Source organism: Monodelphis domestica, chromosome 5 (genome assembly GCF_027887165.1).
Source record: "Monodelphis domestica isolate mMonDom1 chromosome 5, mMonDom1.pri, whole genome shotgun sequence".
Lineage (NCBI taxonomy): Eukaryota > Metazoa > Chordata > Mammalia > Didelphimorphia > Didelphidae > Monodelphis > Monodelphis domestica.
In genome coordinates, this window is record NC_077231.1 from 241,308,721 (window position 1) to 241,325,470 (window position 16,750).

Below are 16,750 nucleotides of genomic sequence, written 5' to 3' on the forward strand. Positions count from 1 at the left end.
TTCCGACTGAGCTAGCAGCTAAGTTTGGAAGTCCCATCACAAGAGGGTCGGATGCAATCACTCATCAGACTTTCAAACCATCTGCACTTATGTGTAGAGGAATGGGATCTACTAGTTCATGTTTCATTGGTGGCTTCTTTTACTAATACAGATCACGGTATAGGCAGTTCTGCTAGAACACTTGTTTTGAATAAGTGAACTTGTTCCATTGCAATTGACATATTAAGGAATAGTTTGAGCATAGCTTGTGCTTTGCATTTGCTTAAGCATGATTTTGTCATTAAAATAACCATATGGATGGGGGCTAGGGGCAGGGGGGTGGGGGTGGGGGGTGAGTGACGTCTTTAGATTGGTTAAGAGAGACACTGCCGTGGAACCTGTGGGAAGATAAGATGTTTGGCTCTAACTGGGGGAAAGTTTAGGGAAGAGCTACTTGGGGTTGTTGAGGCCCACTCCACAAAGAGCTCATGGGTCCTCAAGTCGGGATATGAGAAATGGTTTGGGATTACAGGAGGAACAGCCGCCAGACTGACAGATCAGACATGCAGACATCCTTTTGCTGGGCGGTGACAAAGTTTATTGATTTGGGGTGCACAGTTTATAGGGAATTTGACATAGGCTAAAGGATTAGGTAGGCTTTTTTCAGGAACAAGCATTGGCAATGATTTACAAGATGGAAACAATGGATGTAGATTGCCTTAGTGGCTCTAAGCAGTGTTTTCTATAGGATGATAAATCACAGGTAACATATCAATGTGTGACCCAGCTTTGTTCTTCTTGTAGAACTCCTACTTCACTGCAGGAAGATTTCAGAATAGAGGTTAGACATAAGAATAGTGTTTCAAGAGTTCAAATACTCTGATAAAGTTGGCTACCCTTGTAAATATCTTAACTTTTTTTTGTTTTCCTTTTTAATCATAATTTTAACATTTATCAACAAATGTGGACATTTCCATGTTCAAGTAGCATAAGAAAAAGAGGTTTTTATATTGAACCTCTATCACATAGATTTTTTTCTCTAAAAAAAAAAATAAAATTTAATGATTGTATCAGCACAGCCCTGCTTGTCCTTGTTCCTTTCAGAACTTCATTCTACTCTCTTCTGTGTGTTTTAAAAGTATTCAATTAATAATTGATCCTCCCTCTTTTTTTAAGCATCTCTGTCATCCTTCAGTTCTTCCTTCATAACCGATAAGCATAGTATGAATAAGACAAGTTAATGTCTATAATTTATGCCTCCTTTTGCATTTGTAGTCAAGATATCTCAGCTAGATGGGAAGCATGCTTTTTCAGACTTCTGCAGTCAGTGATTTGTTACTACATTGCTCAGTCTTTCAGACTTGTTTTCCTTTGAGTGTTGTAGCCATTAGTTAAAGTATTCTCCTGACTGTTTTACTCTTTTTATCTGTGTCTTAACCATATGAAGTGTCTGATTCAATCCTTTCTGTTATTTCTTATCCCATGATAAATATCTGTTACATTCACATACCATACTTTGTTCAACTAATCCCTGTTTGATGAGCACCAGCTTTGTCTAAAATTCTTTGCCTCAAGCAGAAAGTGCTACTATAGTTTTGTCTGGCTTTGATTTTAGGGAATATGCTGAAGAGCAGTATCACTAATATCTTTAGAAGTTAATAGCAAACCTTTTGGTAAATGTAAAGTCTTTATTATTTGGATTAATGAAAACACTGTTAAGTGAAACAGGTTTTTTTAACTACCACCTCTAACTCACAATTTCATATCCCTTCTTCTTAGCTTTTATAATAATTTATTTAAAACATGAAGTTTCTTTTGTTTTTCCAAATCTTGTACCTGTTCAAAAAAAGGCTACTTGCAATTTTCTAGTAAATATATTTCCTAATTTATCATATTTATAATTTTGTTTATTATATAGCAGCTTTTTCTTGGGTATTTTAATATAATTTGGAGTTTAGTTATTTTTCAAAGTTTTTACATTTTTGATACTTTTTATAGGATATTAAATTGCTTGTTTTACTTATTAATATAACTAAACATAATCAATTTAAACTTTTAATAGTGCGCCAGCATTTATCTCGTCTGCCCACTATTGACCCAAATACCCGGACTCTGCTTTTGTGTGGTTATCCAAATGTTGGAAAATCCAGTTTCATCAATAAGGTTGGTATGTTGTCATTTATCTTTATTGTTGTTAACATAAAACTAAAGTCCCAGTTATAACAGCTAAAGAAGTCTTACCAGTGTCCTAGAATAGCATTGATAGCAGTAGCAGTATGAAAAATTTCGATGTAACTTAATATTATATTTCTCAGTGTTGTGATTATAGATATTAAGCAGTGTGATATAAAGGAAAGGGCTTTGGATTTAGAGTTGGAGAATGTAGGTTTGAAATTTAGGTCTAAAATTTACAAGTATGACTTTGGTCTAACCTGCAGTTTTGGGGGGGGGGTTGTTTGTTTGTTTTTTTCCATATTGAAAAATGGGATTGGGAGCAGGTAGGAGGCTCATTGAATTGAGAGTCAGGTCCAGAGACGGGAGGTCCTGGGTTCAAATCGGTCCTTAGACATTTCCTAGCTGTGTGACCCTGGGCAAGTTACCTAACCCCCATTTCCTAGCCCTTACTGCTCTTCTGCCTTAGAACCAATACACATTATTGATTCTGAGATGAAAGGTAAGGATTTAAAAAAGAAAGAAAGAAAGAAAAATGGGATTAAGAATATATTACCTCTGTTATCAGATCAATATGAGAAAATTGCTTTCATAAACTTATACTTGACAAAACTTGGGTATTGGTTCCAAGGCAGAAGAACAGTAAAGGATAGGCAATGGGGGTTAAGTGACTTGCCCAGGATCAACCAGTTGAGAATTGTCTGAGACCAGATCTGAACCCAGGATCTCCTGTTTCTAGGCCTGGCTTTCAAACCACTGAGCCACCTACCTGCCCCAGTTCTTTTACTTTAAATATTGTAGTTATTGCACTAAATCCTACCAGCTGTTCAATTAAATTTGCCTTAAATTTCTTACCTCAATGGCATGTTACTCAGTTGCCCTTTAAGAATATTGAAGTGGTAAATTAAACCATTGGACAGTCAAACTGGGCATTATTTATTCTGTTTCAATATACTAAATAAGCAAGTTCCAGGAGTCTCAAAAGAGTAAATTAAATAAGTGTATGGCTTATGATCTAGGCAATAAGTTGAGACTCCAAAAAGAAAATACCAACTTAGAAATTTCTTGTGACCTACTGTTAAGAAAATATATTTCAGAGAACTTAGACCCATGTAAGATCAAGAGCTATCATCAAAGTTATGGGAAGGGAATTTGAAGTTTTTGGCATATTGTCTAGGGCCATCTCAACTTTGATTATATACTCTTGACATGAATCCATGATAACTTTACTTTGATCATTATATCTGGTATAAATCTCAATGTAGGGGGAAATGGAAGTTATTGTAATTATACAAATTATGTCACTTTATGAATTGAAATGAGTAATTTACATGTATCATTTATGTTGCTTATTGGAAAAAAGTACATAATTTTTTCTTTTTGGGAGAGTGAAACTAAATGTTAATTGTGCTTTATTTTAAGGTGACAAGAGCAGATGTGGATGTGCAGCCGTATGCTTTTACTACTAAATCTTTATTTGTAGGACACATGGATTATAGATATTTGCGCTGGCAGGTGAGAAAACTCTTATCAACCAAGGACTTAATTTACATGCTAGTGCTCTGTACAAAGCTCTTGGCTTTCTTACTAAATTTTATCTTGGTTAGATCTAAATAGAATAGAATATAGAATCTGATACTTAGATTTACTAGTTTACTGGGGATGGGGAGAACATTGCCACAGAGAGAATAGGTGCATAGATGTGATGAAACTTAGGGATTTTAAAATACTCTATATAAATCATCAGCATGTTAAGGGAATCGGCTGGCTTTTGAGGTAAAATCCTTTTAAATAAATATGTTTTAACAGAAGTCATATGACCACTTACTAATATTGTCAAGGGAATTTCTGCATGAGATGAGAAGCTGGACTAAGTGACTTCTAAGGTTTGAGATTATGTAATATGAAAGTACAGGCACCACAGAAGGTTGTGATCTGGGAACATTTACATCTTGTTTTTAAGGTGGTTGACACTCCAGGGATTCTGGATCACCCTCTGGAAGATAGGAACACCATTGAAATGCAGGCTATAACAGCATTGGCCCACCTTCGCGCTGCTGTGCTGTATGTCATGGATGTGTCTGAACAGTGTGGGCATAATCTTGAAGAACAAGTGGAACTCTTTAAAAATATTAAACCACTTTTTGCTAATAAGGTACGTTTGATAATTAAGGTTAGATAAGGTTAATTTTACAGTATGCACTAACAGGATACTGATCTTGTTATTTTTTTCTTATTAGCCTCTTATAGTTGTAGCAAACAAATGTGATGTCAAGAGAATATCTGAACTTCCGGAAGATGACCAGGTAATAATACTTTCCTTTATTTTGGGGCATTTTCATTTCTCAGAACATTTTCACTTCTGTTTACTCTTTCTTAGAAAATGCCTTGGAATTGAGAACCTCATTCTTACCTAATAATTAGTGATTTGATTAGTTTTTTTAAAAATTGTAAAAAATAAAATGAATATTTGTACTTAGAGAATTGCTGCTTCTGAAAATGTGGCATTTTTACAACTATATACTCTCCAGAATAAATAACATGACCTTTTTGAAGACAAATCAGAATTGCCATGTTAGGTAATAAACTGGAAATATCTTACTAGTAATCTGTTTTTCTGTGTATTCCCAGAAAATCTTTGCAGATTTGGAGGCTGAAGGATTTCCTGTTATAGAGACGAGCACCTTAACTGAAGAAGGTGTTATAAAAGTTAAAACAGAGGTCAGTGTCTCCTTAAAGGAATATCACTTTTTTCTTTTTTTTTAACATATAAACTCAGTTTCTAGACTTCTTAAAGATGGTTGGCTACAATACTTGTGAAGTATTTTTAACTTTTTAAAGCACTTTCACATCTCTGCTGTTTCTTAGGTAGGAGAAGCCTCACTGTTTAGACAAATAATTTTAGCCAGTTTTAGCATAAATGAGCAGCAACAGTTTTTCATCCTATTTTCAGAACTTCTATGCTCTAATTTGCTGTAATAGTCAAATACTTAGGCCACTGATAAACTAAATAAGAAGAAGGGAATGAGCTGGGATTTATATCATGTAGAGAGAGTAATGGCATCAGTGGGAATTTTTTTTAAAAATTTAATTTAAAAATCATTGATCCACATCCAGAGAAGAACTGTGGGAGTAGAAATGCAAAAGAAAAACATATGATTGATCACATAGCTCTATAGGGATACGATTGGGGTTTTGATGTTGAAAGATCACTGCTGCAGATATGAATAACATGGAAATAGGTTTTGAACAATGATACATGTATAACCCAGTGGAATTGCTTGTCAGCTCCAGGAGGGGGAGAAATCATGAATCATGTAACCATGGAAAAATATTCTAAATAATAAAAAAAAAGAAATGCTGGGGAAAAAAATAATTGAAATATCAAAGAACTAAGAAGGGAACCCAAAATCTGGGTTTTTTTTCTGGCTGAGTGATTAGTAAGTAAAAATCAACAGATTTCAACTTGCAGGCACACTCCAACTTTACAAATGTCTCAGTAAGTACAAGTGACCCATCTGTGTTGTCTTTCCTCTCCTGTTCTCTTAGCCCTATTCCTTGAAGACTGCCATGGCAGCTCTTGTAGCAGAGGAGGGAAAAAAAAGCAAAGTTTTTCAGAGAAACTAGTGTTTACAAGTAGAGGAAAGGAAAAATATAACAGCATCATTTTAGGGGAACTACCCTTAAAAAGCTCTGGGAAGATGAAAAGGCAGTCATTTAATTTCCTTGTTTGAATTCAGTTAGATTTTTTTTCCTTTCTGATATCTTCAGGGAGAGAATGAGAGTTTAAATGAAAAATAGGGAAACTTCAGGGCAGGGGAACATTTTGGGAACAAAGAGGGCTTAGTTGAGTATTTGTACTGGGGGGTCTTAGTACAGCAAGAGGACATAAATTACTTGGTGAGAGGAGTACCAGAAGAGATCTGTGAAGATGTCAAAAACCCATTTATCATTTTTTTGAGACTTCAAAAGGAGAAGCAACTGTTCCCCACTACCTTTCTATATTGTATCCTCTCTCCTCACTTAACTAACAACATATCATTTGTATTTAGTTCAGGAACTAAATTTCTTAAACAGGATTTTATGTATTTTGCTATAACCTAACTACTATTTATAACATTTCTAAGGGGAAGCATATTCTTGAATTCTGAAGAAAACCACTTTATTTATAAGCTAGGGACTGCTTGTGTTTTGATTTAATTGTAGTGGAAAGTATGAATTGTATTTTTTTTTCATTTCCAAACCAAATTTAATTTTATTTTTTTGAATTTAACTGATTAATTTAGAATATTTTTCCATGGTTACATAATTCGTGTTCTTTCCCTCCCCTCTTTTTCCCCTCCCGTAGCCATCAAGCTTTTATATGTATCATTGATTAAGGCCTATTTCCATATTGAATTGTATTTTGTTGATGTGTCAGCACAGTATTTAACTTAGCCTCTTGTTTGGACTTTGCCCTTTTTTAAATATGTTTTAGGCTTGTGATAGACTTTTGACTCATCGAGTTGAAACCAAAATGAAAGGAAATAAAGTGAATGATGTGCTGAACCGATTGCATTTAGCCATGCCTAGCAAAAGAGATGATAAGGTAAGCTTGTTTAAAGAAAAGGACATCGGGAGTAAGATTATCATGTTAGTCATTGACTGTGGATGTGTGCAGTGGTTTGTTTTGTTTAGTCATGTGAGTTTTATAATTTTGGACCCCAGTGCCTGAAAAAGAGGTTTGAAAATTGACTTCAGACAGGTAATTGATACTTATTCAATCCAGGAGAAATTTATGAAAATATAGCAAGGCATTTCTAGAAAAAATATTTCTATTTTTTGTTTTTAAATCACCTTAATTTCTCAGTATACTTCTGTATGTAGCATACCACCTTTTATAATAATTTTTTTTTAATTCCACAAAAGGGGTAACTGGGTAGCTCAGTAGATTGAGAATCAGGCAACAGGTGGGAGGTACTGTGTTCAAATCTGGCCTCAGACACTTCCTAGCTATGTGATCCTGGGCAAGTCACTTAACCCCCATTGCCTAGCCTTTACCACTCTTCTGCCTTGGAACCAATACACAGTTCCAAGACAGAAGGTAAGGGTTTTATTAAAAAAAAAAAAAAAGTTCCACAAAACTCTGAACATATTGAATCTGAAAGTATGGGCAAGGTTCCTCAATCATATTCCCCTACCTCTGCATAGAAGGGAAGGAGCAGAACTTGTTTTGTCTTTTTTTGGAATTAGCTTTGGTCATTATAATTACATAGCATTTTAATTTTATTTGGGTTGTAGTTTTTATTTTTATTAATTTACATAGGTAGTACCTCAATGGGTAGAGTACTAAGTTAAGGCTTGGAGCTAGGAAGACTTGAATTCAGATTCAGCCTCAGATACGTACCATTTGTGTGACCCTGGGCAAGTCACTCTGTTTGCCTTAATCCCCTGGAGGAGGAAATGGCAAAGTACTCCAGTATCTTTGCAAAGAAAATCCCATGGACAGGATGGTCCATGGGCTCATGAACTGATTAACGTAGCTGAAGGAGAACAACAACAACAAGGTAGTATAGTAGATGGAATTTTGGTTTGGGAGTCCAGAAGACTAATTCAAATCCTGCCTCTGATTCTTACTAGCTATGGACTCTGGTAAAGTCACTTAACCCTTCACTCCATCTCAAGTTTCCCTTTCTATAAGATAGAAATAATAATATCACCCACCTGGCAGGATTGTTGTGAAGATCGATTGAGATAGCATATATAGTTCCTTGAGGGAAGGGACTGTGTTATCTTTCTTTTTGTATCACTGTTGCTTAGGGCAATGCCTGGTTCATAGTATTTGCTTTGATAAAACATAAAATAAATCATAAATTTAAAATAAATCAATCTACCACAAAAATGATAGGCAAGAATTTGTGAATCTTAAAGGTATTATAAAATGATCATTGTTATGGATGTTGTTTATTACTTTTCTGGTTCTGCTTATTTAACTTTTTGTCATTTCTTTCCCATACTGCTTAATTTTTCAGATTATTGATTCTTACAGTGCATCAGTGTGCCATCAGATTCATGAATTATAATTCTTCAGAATGTCTAAGTATATTCCTTCAAAATTTTGTTTTCAGGAGAGGCCCCCATTCATTCCTGAGGGTGTAGTAGCACGCAAGAAGAGAATGGAAACTGATGCACCCAAAAAGAAAAGGGTATGTTACTTTATATTTTAAATAAAAGAGCTTTTTTGGTATCATAACTAACATTCTGGACCTGAAAGAAAAAATAAGGTTGATTATTTTGGATTATAAGAAGCTGCCAACTTTGAATATAACTTTTTCGTTTTCTCATTTTAGGAACGGGATCTTGAGCTGGAAATGGGAGATGATTACATTTTGGATCTTCAGAGTAAGTACAGTACAAATAGTAATAAAATATGTAAATGTTAAGTTAGATTTTAATTGTGCCTGCCAAAGTAAAAGCGGGAAATAGAGGTTTGTAGAAGGAAACTTTATTTTCTTGCCCAAGAAGATCAATACTAAAATTTGAGACAAGCATGTGAGGAAACTCATCAGAAAGCCCCCCTATTCCAGGAGAATAGTTGAGTTCTTTTAGTCTGTGGAGTAGGTAGCTTGGATTTGGGAAGGCAAGCAAAAAAGGTTTGGAACAGTTGTTTTTAGAAGCATGTTGAAGGGGGTAGCTGAGCAGCTTAGTGGATTGAAAGCCAGGCCTAGAAATGGGAGGTCCTGGATTCACATTTGACCCCCCAGACACTTCCTACCTGTGTGATCCTAGGCAAGGCACTTGCCTAGCCCTACCCACTCTTCTGCCTTAGAACCAACACATAGTATTGACTCTAAGATGGAAGGTAAGGGTTTTTTAGTTTAGTTTTTTTTTTTTAATTAGAAGCATGTTGAAGAGTCATTCAGTAAATCTTTCTTTCCCAGTATCATTTAGGACACACTGGATGATTTATAACTTTATCCAGAAGTGCTTATCAGTTTAGAAACTAAAATAGAGAAATACAGTGATAGGACTTCATGTTGGGGATGAGCAAAGTAGATATTGTGGGAAAGATGAGAGTACAGAGTTGAATTCATGCTTGCAAAAATCTTTGTATCTAAGTAGAGGCAGGCAAAAAGAATAATAAACAGGGATTATGGGTTGGGTGAATAGGGAACAGTCCAGAACTGTGAAAAGATACATGTTCAGTAGGAGTGTGATCAGGTGGATAGATGGGAAATTGTAGTTATTGAGGGGAATTTCTGACTTAATCTTAGTAGTTAGTAGTTTTAAGTGATACTGTGACCGATGCTTGTGAAGTGGAGGTAGAGGTCATCAGCAGTGAGCCAAGGGATCTGAGAGTCTTTAACATGAATGTTGAAATTATTGAAGATGATAAGAGGATTCCAGGAAGAGCAAAGAGTATTGAAGAGAAAGCTTGAGATGATGGGAAATGTGATCTGGAAGCAATACTGAGTGTACCACCCCATCTACCTTTTCATTATAGTGAGAGAGATGGTCACTCTCCATTAGGCAGTTAGGTAAGAAAGAGTGCTTGTAGAAAAGGTGAAACATGCCAGGGAATTTGCCCCAATTTGAAATGATCTAGGTTCCATTAGGAAAGCTATGGGTTAGCATATTAAGCATATATTTTTATATAGTGGTAAGTATCATAAGGTTTTCTTTTATCCAAAATGTTTTCTAGAATACTGGGATCTAATGAATTCATCTGAAAAACACGATAAAATACCAGAAATTTGGGAAGGCCATAACATAGCTGATTATATTGACCCAGACATCATGGAGGTGAGTTTGTCATTTTTTAAATGGGCATGTTATTTTCCCCTTAGTATTCCTTTATTTAAAAGTAAATATGGTTGTTGAATCTTTTAAAATTGGTTTCTAAAAAGTAAGCATTACTGTCTCCAACATTTTGACTGTAAGAAAATCACATAATGTCTCTGAGTTTTAGATAATAATAATATTAGTGTTTTGCACTGGTTTTTGTTAAAGATTCTCCTTTGTATACCTCTTCCTAAAGCAGTTACCTCCAACGTTCTGTCCATAAGAGGGCAACAGTTGTGGATGTGATTGGTCCTTTTTTCCTGATCACCATAGCTTTATTGAAATCAATTTGTAATTAGTCTTTATACCCTCTGTTGCCCATAGAGCTATATGAACTGGCTGTTGGTGACCCACATCTGGTCTCATTATGCCATGTTATTAATATTGCTATCGACTAAAATATCTAGTTATCTTCCTTTTAATTTTTTAAAGTATCATTTGAAATGTGAATTAATTATCCTTGTATCATCAATTTGGAAGAAGTAGAAAATACTTAGGTTGAATTGAAGGGCACTGAAGTGTTCTGTTTGTAGTGGTTTGAAATGTCTGAGATAAAGCAGAGTATGAACAAGAACCAAAGGATTCCAAACGTAACGTATTCCTATTGAAGTAAATTATTTCCAGTAATCTTAAAAAAAAAAATAGGTTTGGTGACATTGTCAAATGATATTTTGATAGGACCTGGTGTAGCTTATATAAAAGGATGTACCTATGTGTGCATATACTCCTTTCCTCCCCCCCCCCCCTTTCTTTTAATAAAGGGTAAAGCCTGGCTTGATTGCTGTGATAAGCTTAGACTATAATGCATATTTCTTGTGTTTCTTTAAATGTTTATGTTGGGGAAACTGGTTCTGAAGCAAAATTTGCCAGCATTATTTTGAATCAAATCTTAATTTTTGCAAAATAAATTTTTGTTTGTCAAAGAAATTGAAAGAGTTAGAGAAGGAGGAAGAACTAAGACAAGCTGCAGGAGAATATGACAGTGAATCTGAAACTGAAGATGAGGAAATGATGGAAATCCACCGTTTGGCCAAACAAATTCGAGAGAAAAAGAAACTGAAAATTCTTCAATCCAAAGAAAAGGATACGTCAGGACCCAGAATGCCTCGCACTGCTAAGAAGGCAAGTACGGGCTTCCTAGATTCCTTTAGCTACTCGTGCCCCTCTCTCCTCCAAAATTACCTTCTGTTAATTTTTAGTATACTTCTACATGCATACATTGTCTCTTCTGATACAAAGGAAGCTCCTTGAGAGTGTGGACTGTTTTATTTTTCTCATTTTATCCTTAGCACCTAATAGTATCTAGAACATAGTAGATGCTTAGTAAAATGCTTGTTGATTGCTGTAGCTAATCTTGGTCTGGTAAATTTTACTCACTGAGAGCAGGTTGGTGTTCTTTCCCCACCATTACCTCATCTATCTTGGGTTTTAACTTATGATAAGCAATTTTTTTTTGCTTTGTCCTTTCCAATATGAAATATTTCCCTCAAGAGAGGAAAGAGAATAAAAATAAGAATAGTTGAAATTTGCTTTCTTTTCATCATCTCTTAGAAGGATTCCATTAATTTCAGATAGCTGCCCTATTTCTTTTTTGATCTTCCTTGGCTCCTAGGACACTTGAAAAATCTCTTTGCGTGGGCTTTTCCTTTCATTACCACTCATTTCATTCTAACGATTAGTGCCTCTAGTGCTTTTCTTACAGGTCTATGTCATTCTTTAGTATTTGTCTTTATTAGGATCAGACCTGTCCTGTCAGGATGCTTAGAAGTTTGTTCTCCCCAAATCTGCCAAACATGTCAGACTGCTTTTCTTCTTTATTACACACTCTAACATGGAGTTGTCACTTAATCCCAAGGATTAGCATCATGTCTCCTATAGCAACCAGTTCTTCATTGGCCAGAACCAGTTCCACAATAGCAGTTTTTAATTATTTCTTCTACCTATTGAGAAATGAAGTCGTTCAGACAAGTTAAGGATTTTTGTTAGCTGTTGTGCTTTTAGCAGAGAAAGTGTGTTGAGTACACACTACCGTAAGTGCAGTCGAAGTTCCCTATTGCTTCAGGACCAGGTTTGTGATGTTTCCTGAACTCACTCTGTATCTTCATAGTTGGGTGGTCAGGAGCACCTTGGTTCCATGGATTTCTCTTTTGAATTTATTTTCTTTATATGAAGTGCTCCTTCAGCCCATGTATCTGTACTGTATTTCAGTTGTGAGTCGCATGCTTCCAAACCTCCAATTCATATATCAGGCTGAATGGACCTCTTGCTGTGTGTTGTAGTAGAGCCCTAGAGTTGGAATTGGAAAGCCTAGTGTCATTTATTGCTTATGTGTGTCCTCGGTCAATCAGCTAACTTCTTTGGGCTCAGTTTCCTCTACTATATGTTTCTTATCTGATCCTCCCCCCCCTTCAGCTTATTAATATGACAGAAATGTTCACGTGTGCCTCCACAGCCCTCTGGTTCCTGATCAGAACTTCCTGTTAAGTAGCCAACACTTTATTTTCTTCTGTGCCATGCCACTTGTCCCCATATGCAACCTCAGAAGTTCATAGTTGTTATGAAATGTTAGCCATTCATGGGAAATAGATGATATGGAAGAATTTACAGCACACATTACTTTTAAAGAATGACACACATTTTTTCCCTCTTGACCTTGAAGACATGCTCTGATTTTAAGAAATAGGTTAGCACTGTCTTCTGTTCTGTCTGTTCTGTTTAAATTGAATTAAAGATGCAATGCAATATCCTTAATTACTTTATATTTCAGGTTCAGAGGAAAACCTTGGAGAATGAGATGCGCAGCCTTGGCCTTGACATGGATGATAAAGATGATGTAAGTGTGAATAGGTGGTTTGGTTTACAGAGTGGGTATAGTATCATTATATAAAAAGCCAAGTATGGTTTTAAGAAATGTGAATGAGATAGAGGTATTTTCTTTCAATGGGAACAAAAAGACAAGAGAGAATGGTTTTCCATTAGACCCACAAAATTGGTTTTAAATACAGAATAATGATTATGACAACAATAATAGCTAGCAGTTATTTCTTATCTCACTCGATCCTCACAACAATCTTGTGAGGTCAGTAATATTATCTTTGTGCAATAGATGAGGGAATTGAAGTTGAGGTGTGTTAAATAACTTCCAAACAGTCATAAGGCTAAGGAATTTTCTGAGGCAGAATTTGAATGCAGATTAAGTACCCTCACTCTAAATCTAGCACTGTAGTCATTGGTTTCCAGCTGCACCTAGTGGGTGCTTAATATGGACTTGTTGGTTGTGCTACACAGAATTTTACTGAACAGAACAGTGACTCCTTCTATTTTAGATGGTTCAGCTATTTAATGTGTGAGAGAAAGCCACAATTAGAATTTAGGGGCAAATCTTCTGCCTGATAGATAAATTATGTCTTGAGAGAAGGTACTATTTGTGTGTGTGTGTGTGTGTGTGTGTGTGTGTGTGTGTTTGTTTGTTTTTTTGCTTCTTTTTGTGTTCCTAGTGCTCAGCTCAGTGCTTAGCACATATGTAATAGATATTTAATAAATGTTTCTTGATTGATGAACTCAAGTCCTCTATGTACTTCATTATGATGGCATTGAAGTTGTAAAGAAGCCATGAAGAAAATTGAAATATAAATACCATTTGTTATTCCTATTGCTGCAGAACTAAGTGTAGGTGGAATCATATAATGGGCTATGCAGAGCATTCATTTGAAGAAATAAATGCTTAAAATACACTTTTAAGGTTCATTTTGTAATTATTGGACTGGAGTTTAAATTCTTTTAAAGCATCACAATACTATCTTATTAAATTGATTTAATTGATTTTTTCCTCAAAAAAATCCTTTTTAAAGTTGGAATTAATATGGAAATAAACTAGAACATAATAGCATTTCATTTTTAAGATATTCTGTAAACCTTGATATTATATACAGTCAATTTTAGTTTTATTACATGTGTTTTGTTGACTTTTGGATTAATTTTAAGGTTTTCTTTAATACAATGCATATTTTTACTTTATAACAAAATTAGGACTATCATAGTGCTTGAGACTTAAATACCTTTATTATGGCAAAACTTGTTAATCTTCATATGAGTTGGTATTATCATCCTTAATTATTTATTGTATTGGCTTCAATATGTTTTTTCTGCGGTCCTCTATTGGGAGAACCTGCCTCAGGGACCCATTCTGAGCAGATAAGGAAGGTCTTGTTGCAAATTTTAAAATTTTGCACTGGAAATCAAGTGAAGGAGGATTTATTGGTTCTTTTGTGACCTAGATTAGTCAGCTTTATCTTCTATAAAAAGTTAGAATAATACAATTCTAAGATCCTTTTTCAGATCTTACGTCCTATGGTTTAACTCATGTAAAAGACATTCTCAGAAAAAAAAAGAAAATAATGCATAAACATTTTAGTTAAGAATGGATTCCAGGGGCAGCTGGGTTGCTCAGTGGATGGAGAGCCAGGCCCAGAGATTTACCTCAGATATTTCCTAGTTGTGTAACCCTGGGCAAGTCACTTGACCCCCATTGCCTAGCCCTAACCACTCTTCTGCCTTAGAACCAATACACAGTATTAATTCTAATGTGGAAGGTAAGGGTTAAAAAAAAAAAGAATGAGTTTCTCTCCAGACTACAAGAAAAATATCTGCATTTAGTTACATAATATATTTACATGTTGCTTGGAAAACTTCAAAACTTTTGTCTAATAATTGACCAAGCACTGGTTATTTGCTGTTTCCTTTATTTTCAACTTTTAAACAAATTTAACATGTAATTGTAGAAATATATTTTCCTTTAGGATGACCGAGAAAGAATTGTAGTTGGTTTTTGTCTGTGAGCATGAAATTCTAAACTATGTTTTGATTTTTATACATTTCAGAGCCACTACGCCACCCAGGCCAGAAGATCTCGGAGTGTTACTAGGAAACGCAAACGCGAGGAGTCTGTTCCTCCCACTTCTAAAAGCCGGAGTCGCAGTTGCTCACGCACACCCCGTGATGTTTCTGGTCTAAGAGATGCCAAGGTGGGTGCCGCTGTCTTAAGTCATAGTCCTTTTGTTTTATACTATAGTTAAAACTTTTTTTCTGTCTTGGTAACAGCTCTTAAGACAAAAGGGCAAGTCTTGCCAAAGGGGGCTAAGTGACTTGTCAGCCCAGGGTCACACAAGGAAGTGTCTGAGGCCAGGCTTGAATATATTGCTGTTCTTTACGGACATAAATCTACTTCCATTGAATCCTCTCTTTTAAAAAAAAAACCAGTTAAATAAATCATAACTACCGTGGCTGATGTGGTTTGTCTCAGGCCATAATTGTCTCCCATCTTTCCACTGAAGTAAGAGCTGTGTGTTTCATCATCTATTTTCCAGGTTAGAGGTTGGGAATTAGAATTCTTTCTCCTCAGTTTTAGTCTGTCTTTTTTAAATTGTAGGTAGGATATATCGATCATTAACCCTTATTAAGCCTTAGATTCAGTAGATGACTAATAATGGCAGGGCAACTAGACGGCCTGGTGGAGAGATCTCAGGCACAGACTTGATGTGTGACCCTGGGCAAGTCACTTACCTGTGGTTTGCCTTAATCCTCTGGAGAAGAAAGTGGCAAATGACTCCATTCTCTTTGCCAAGAAAGTCCCCTGGAATGCCTCGGTGTGCTGGTCTGGGTCATGAGGAGTCGGACATGACTGAACAACAAAATAAAGCATCTTCTGTGGAAGACACTGTTTTGGTAGCGTAAAGTGGTGAAGCATCTTGAAGAAGTGCAAAGAGAAGTCACTTGCTTTGTTTCTGGAACAGGTCTTTCTGTCCAGGGTGCACGTTAGGGCAGTCAAGCTAGGGAAGGCTCTTCAGGACGTGTTTGAAGCAATCGGGTGGGTTTGATCCACAGAAGAAAAACTAGGGAGGGGGCCAGGCCGGGCCATGGAAGCAGCTCTTGGGGGGCTCCTGTGGAAGAGGGGCCAGATGGACTGCATTTGACCCAGAGGGGCCTATCTGGAAGCAATGGAGACAAGGTGTGAATTTGGACTCCCTGTTGGAAAGAACTTCCTAAATGGTTAGATTTGTCCCAAAGTGGAAAAGCGGTAGTACATTTTCCCTTCTTCCCCCTCCTCGGGAAAGTCCTTCTGGAGGGGGTCAGATCTGCGCTGAGTCTTGAAGGAACCCAGGGGAAGGCGAAGGCAGAGCCGGGGCAAAGACCCGCACGCATTGGGGGTATGAGGTGAGGCAACACCAGCGGACAATGGAGTAAGTCTAGGGGAGTCTTGGGGCAGACCAAACGTGGCTTCATAAACGCCGCTTACTGGAAACCTGCAGGTCTTGTGTGTAATAAGACGGGTTCTGAGCAGTCTTGTGATCCAGGCTAAAAGGGCTTCTTGGGTTTAGTCATTGGAAGAAGACAATATAATTTAAGTTCTGTACCCAGCACTGTTGTACCTTGGATACAGTGTGAAATTCAAGGAGCTGCATCTCAGCTGAACCGTCATGAATTGAGAAAATGTAAAGGAAACAGCTAAATCATGCATGGCTGGTCTTGAGGTGGGGAAGAAAACCTCCGTAGTGCCAGAGGAGCGATCGTGTTCGTGCTGATAGGAAACTCGGATCTTTTAGGCTCCCCCGTCGTCCCCCATTTATTTTACAGATCATACTCAGAGGAAATACCTTGTTTAGGAACACAGATCAGCCAGTAGCAGATAGAAACTGCTTATGATTGAGAAGCTGGAATGAAAGGCACCATAGAGCAAGACCGCTTCTGGACTGAGGAGAAGGGGAGAGAGAAGAGTGGT

General features: G+C 36.5%; 1 protein-coding gene across 1 annotated transcript in view; it reads left to right on the forward strand.

Moving 5' to 3' along the window:
* GTPBP4 (GTP binding protein 4) overlaps positions 1-16,750 on the forward strand; it is a 31,998-nt gene that overhangs the window by 14,147 nt on the left and 1,101 nt on the right. Inside the window, exons 5-16 of the mRNA XM_001365322.4 lie at positions 2,042-2,142; positions 3,574-3,666; positions 4,115-4,306; positions 4,392-4,457; positions 4,783-4,872; positions 6,629-6,739; positions 8,259-8,336; positions 8,481-8,532; positions 9,833-9,933; positions 10,897-11,094; positions 12,740-12,805; positions 14,853-14,996. Coding sequence (XP_001365359.1) covers positions 2,042-2,142; positions 3,574-3,666; positions 4,115-4,306; positions 4,392-4,457; positions 4,783-4,872; positions 6,629-6,739; positions 8,259-8,336; positions 8,481-8,532; positions 9,833-9,933; positions 10,897-11,094; positions 12,740-12,805; positions 14,853-14,996 — 1,292 coding nt within the window. The remainder of the gene's footprint in view (positions 1-2,041; positions 2,143-3,573; positions 3,667-4,114; positions 4,307-4,391; positions 4,458-4,782; positions 4,873-6,628; positions 6,740-8,258; positions 8,337-8,480; positions 8,533-9,832; positions 9,934-10,896; positions 11,095-12,739; positions 12,806-14,852; positions 14,997-16,750) is intronic.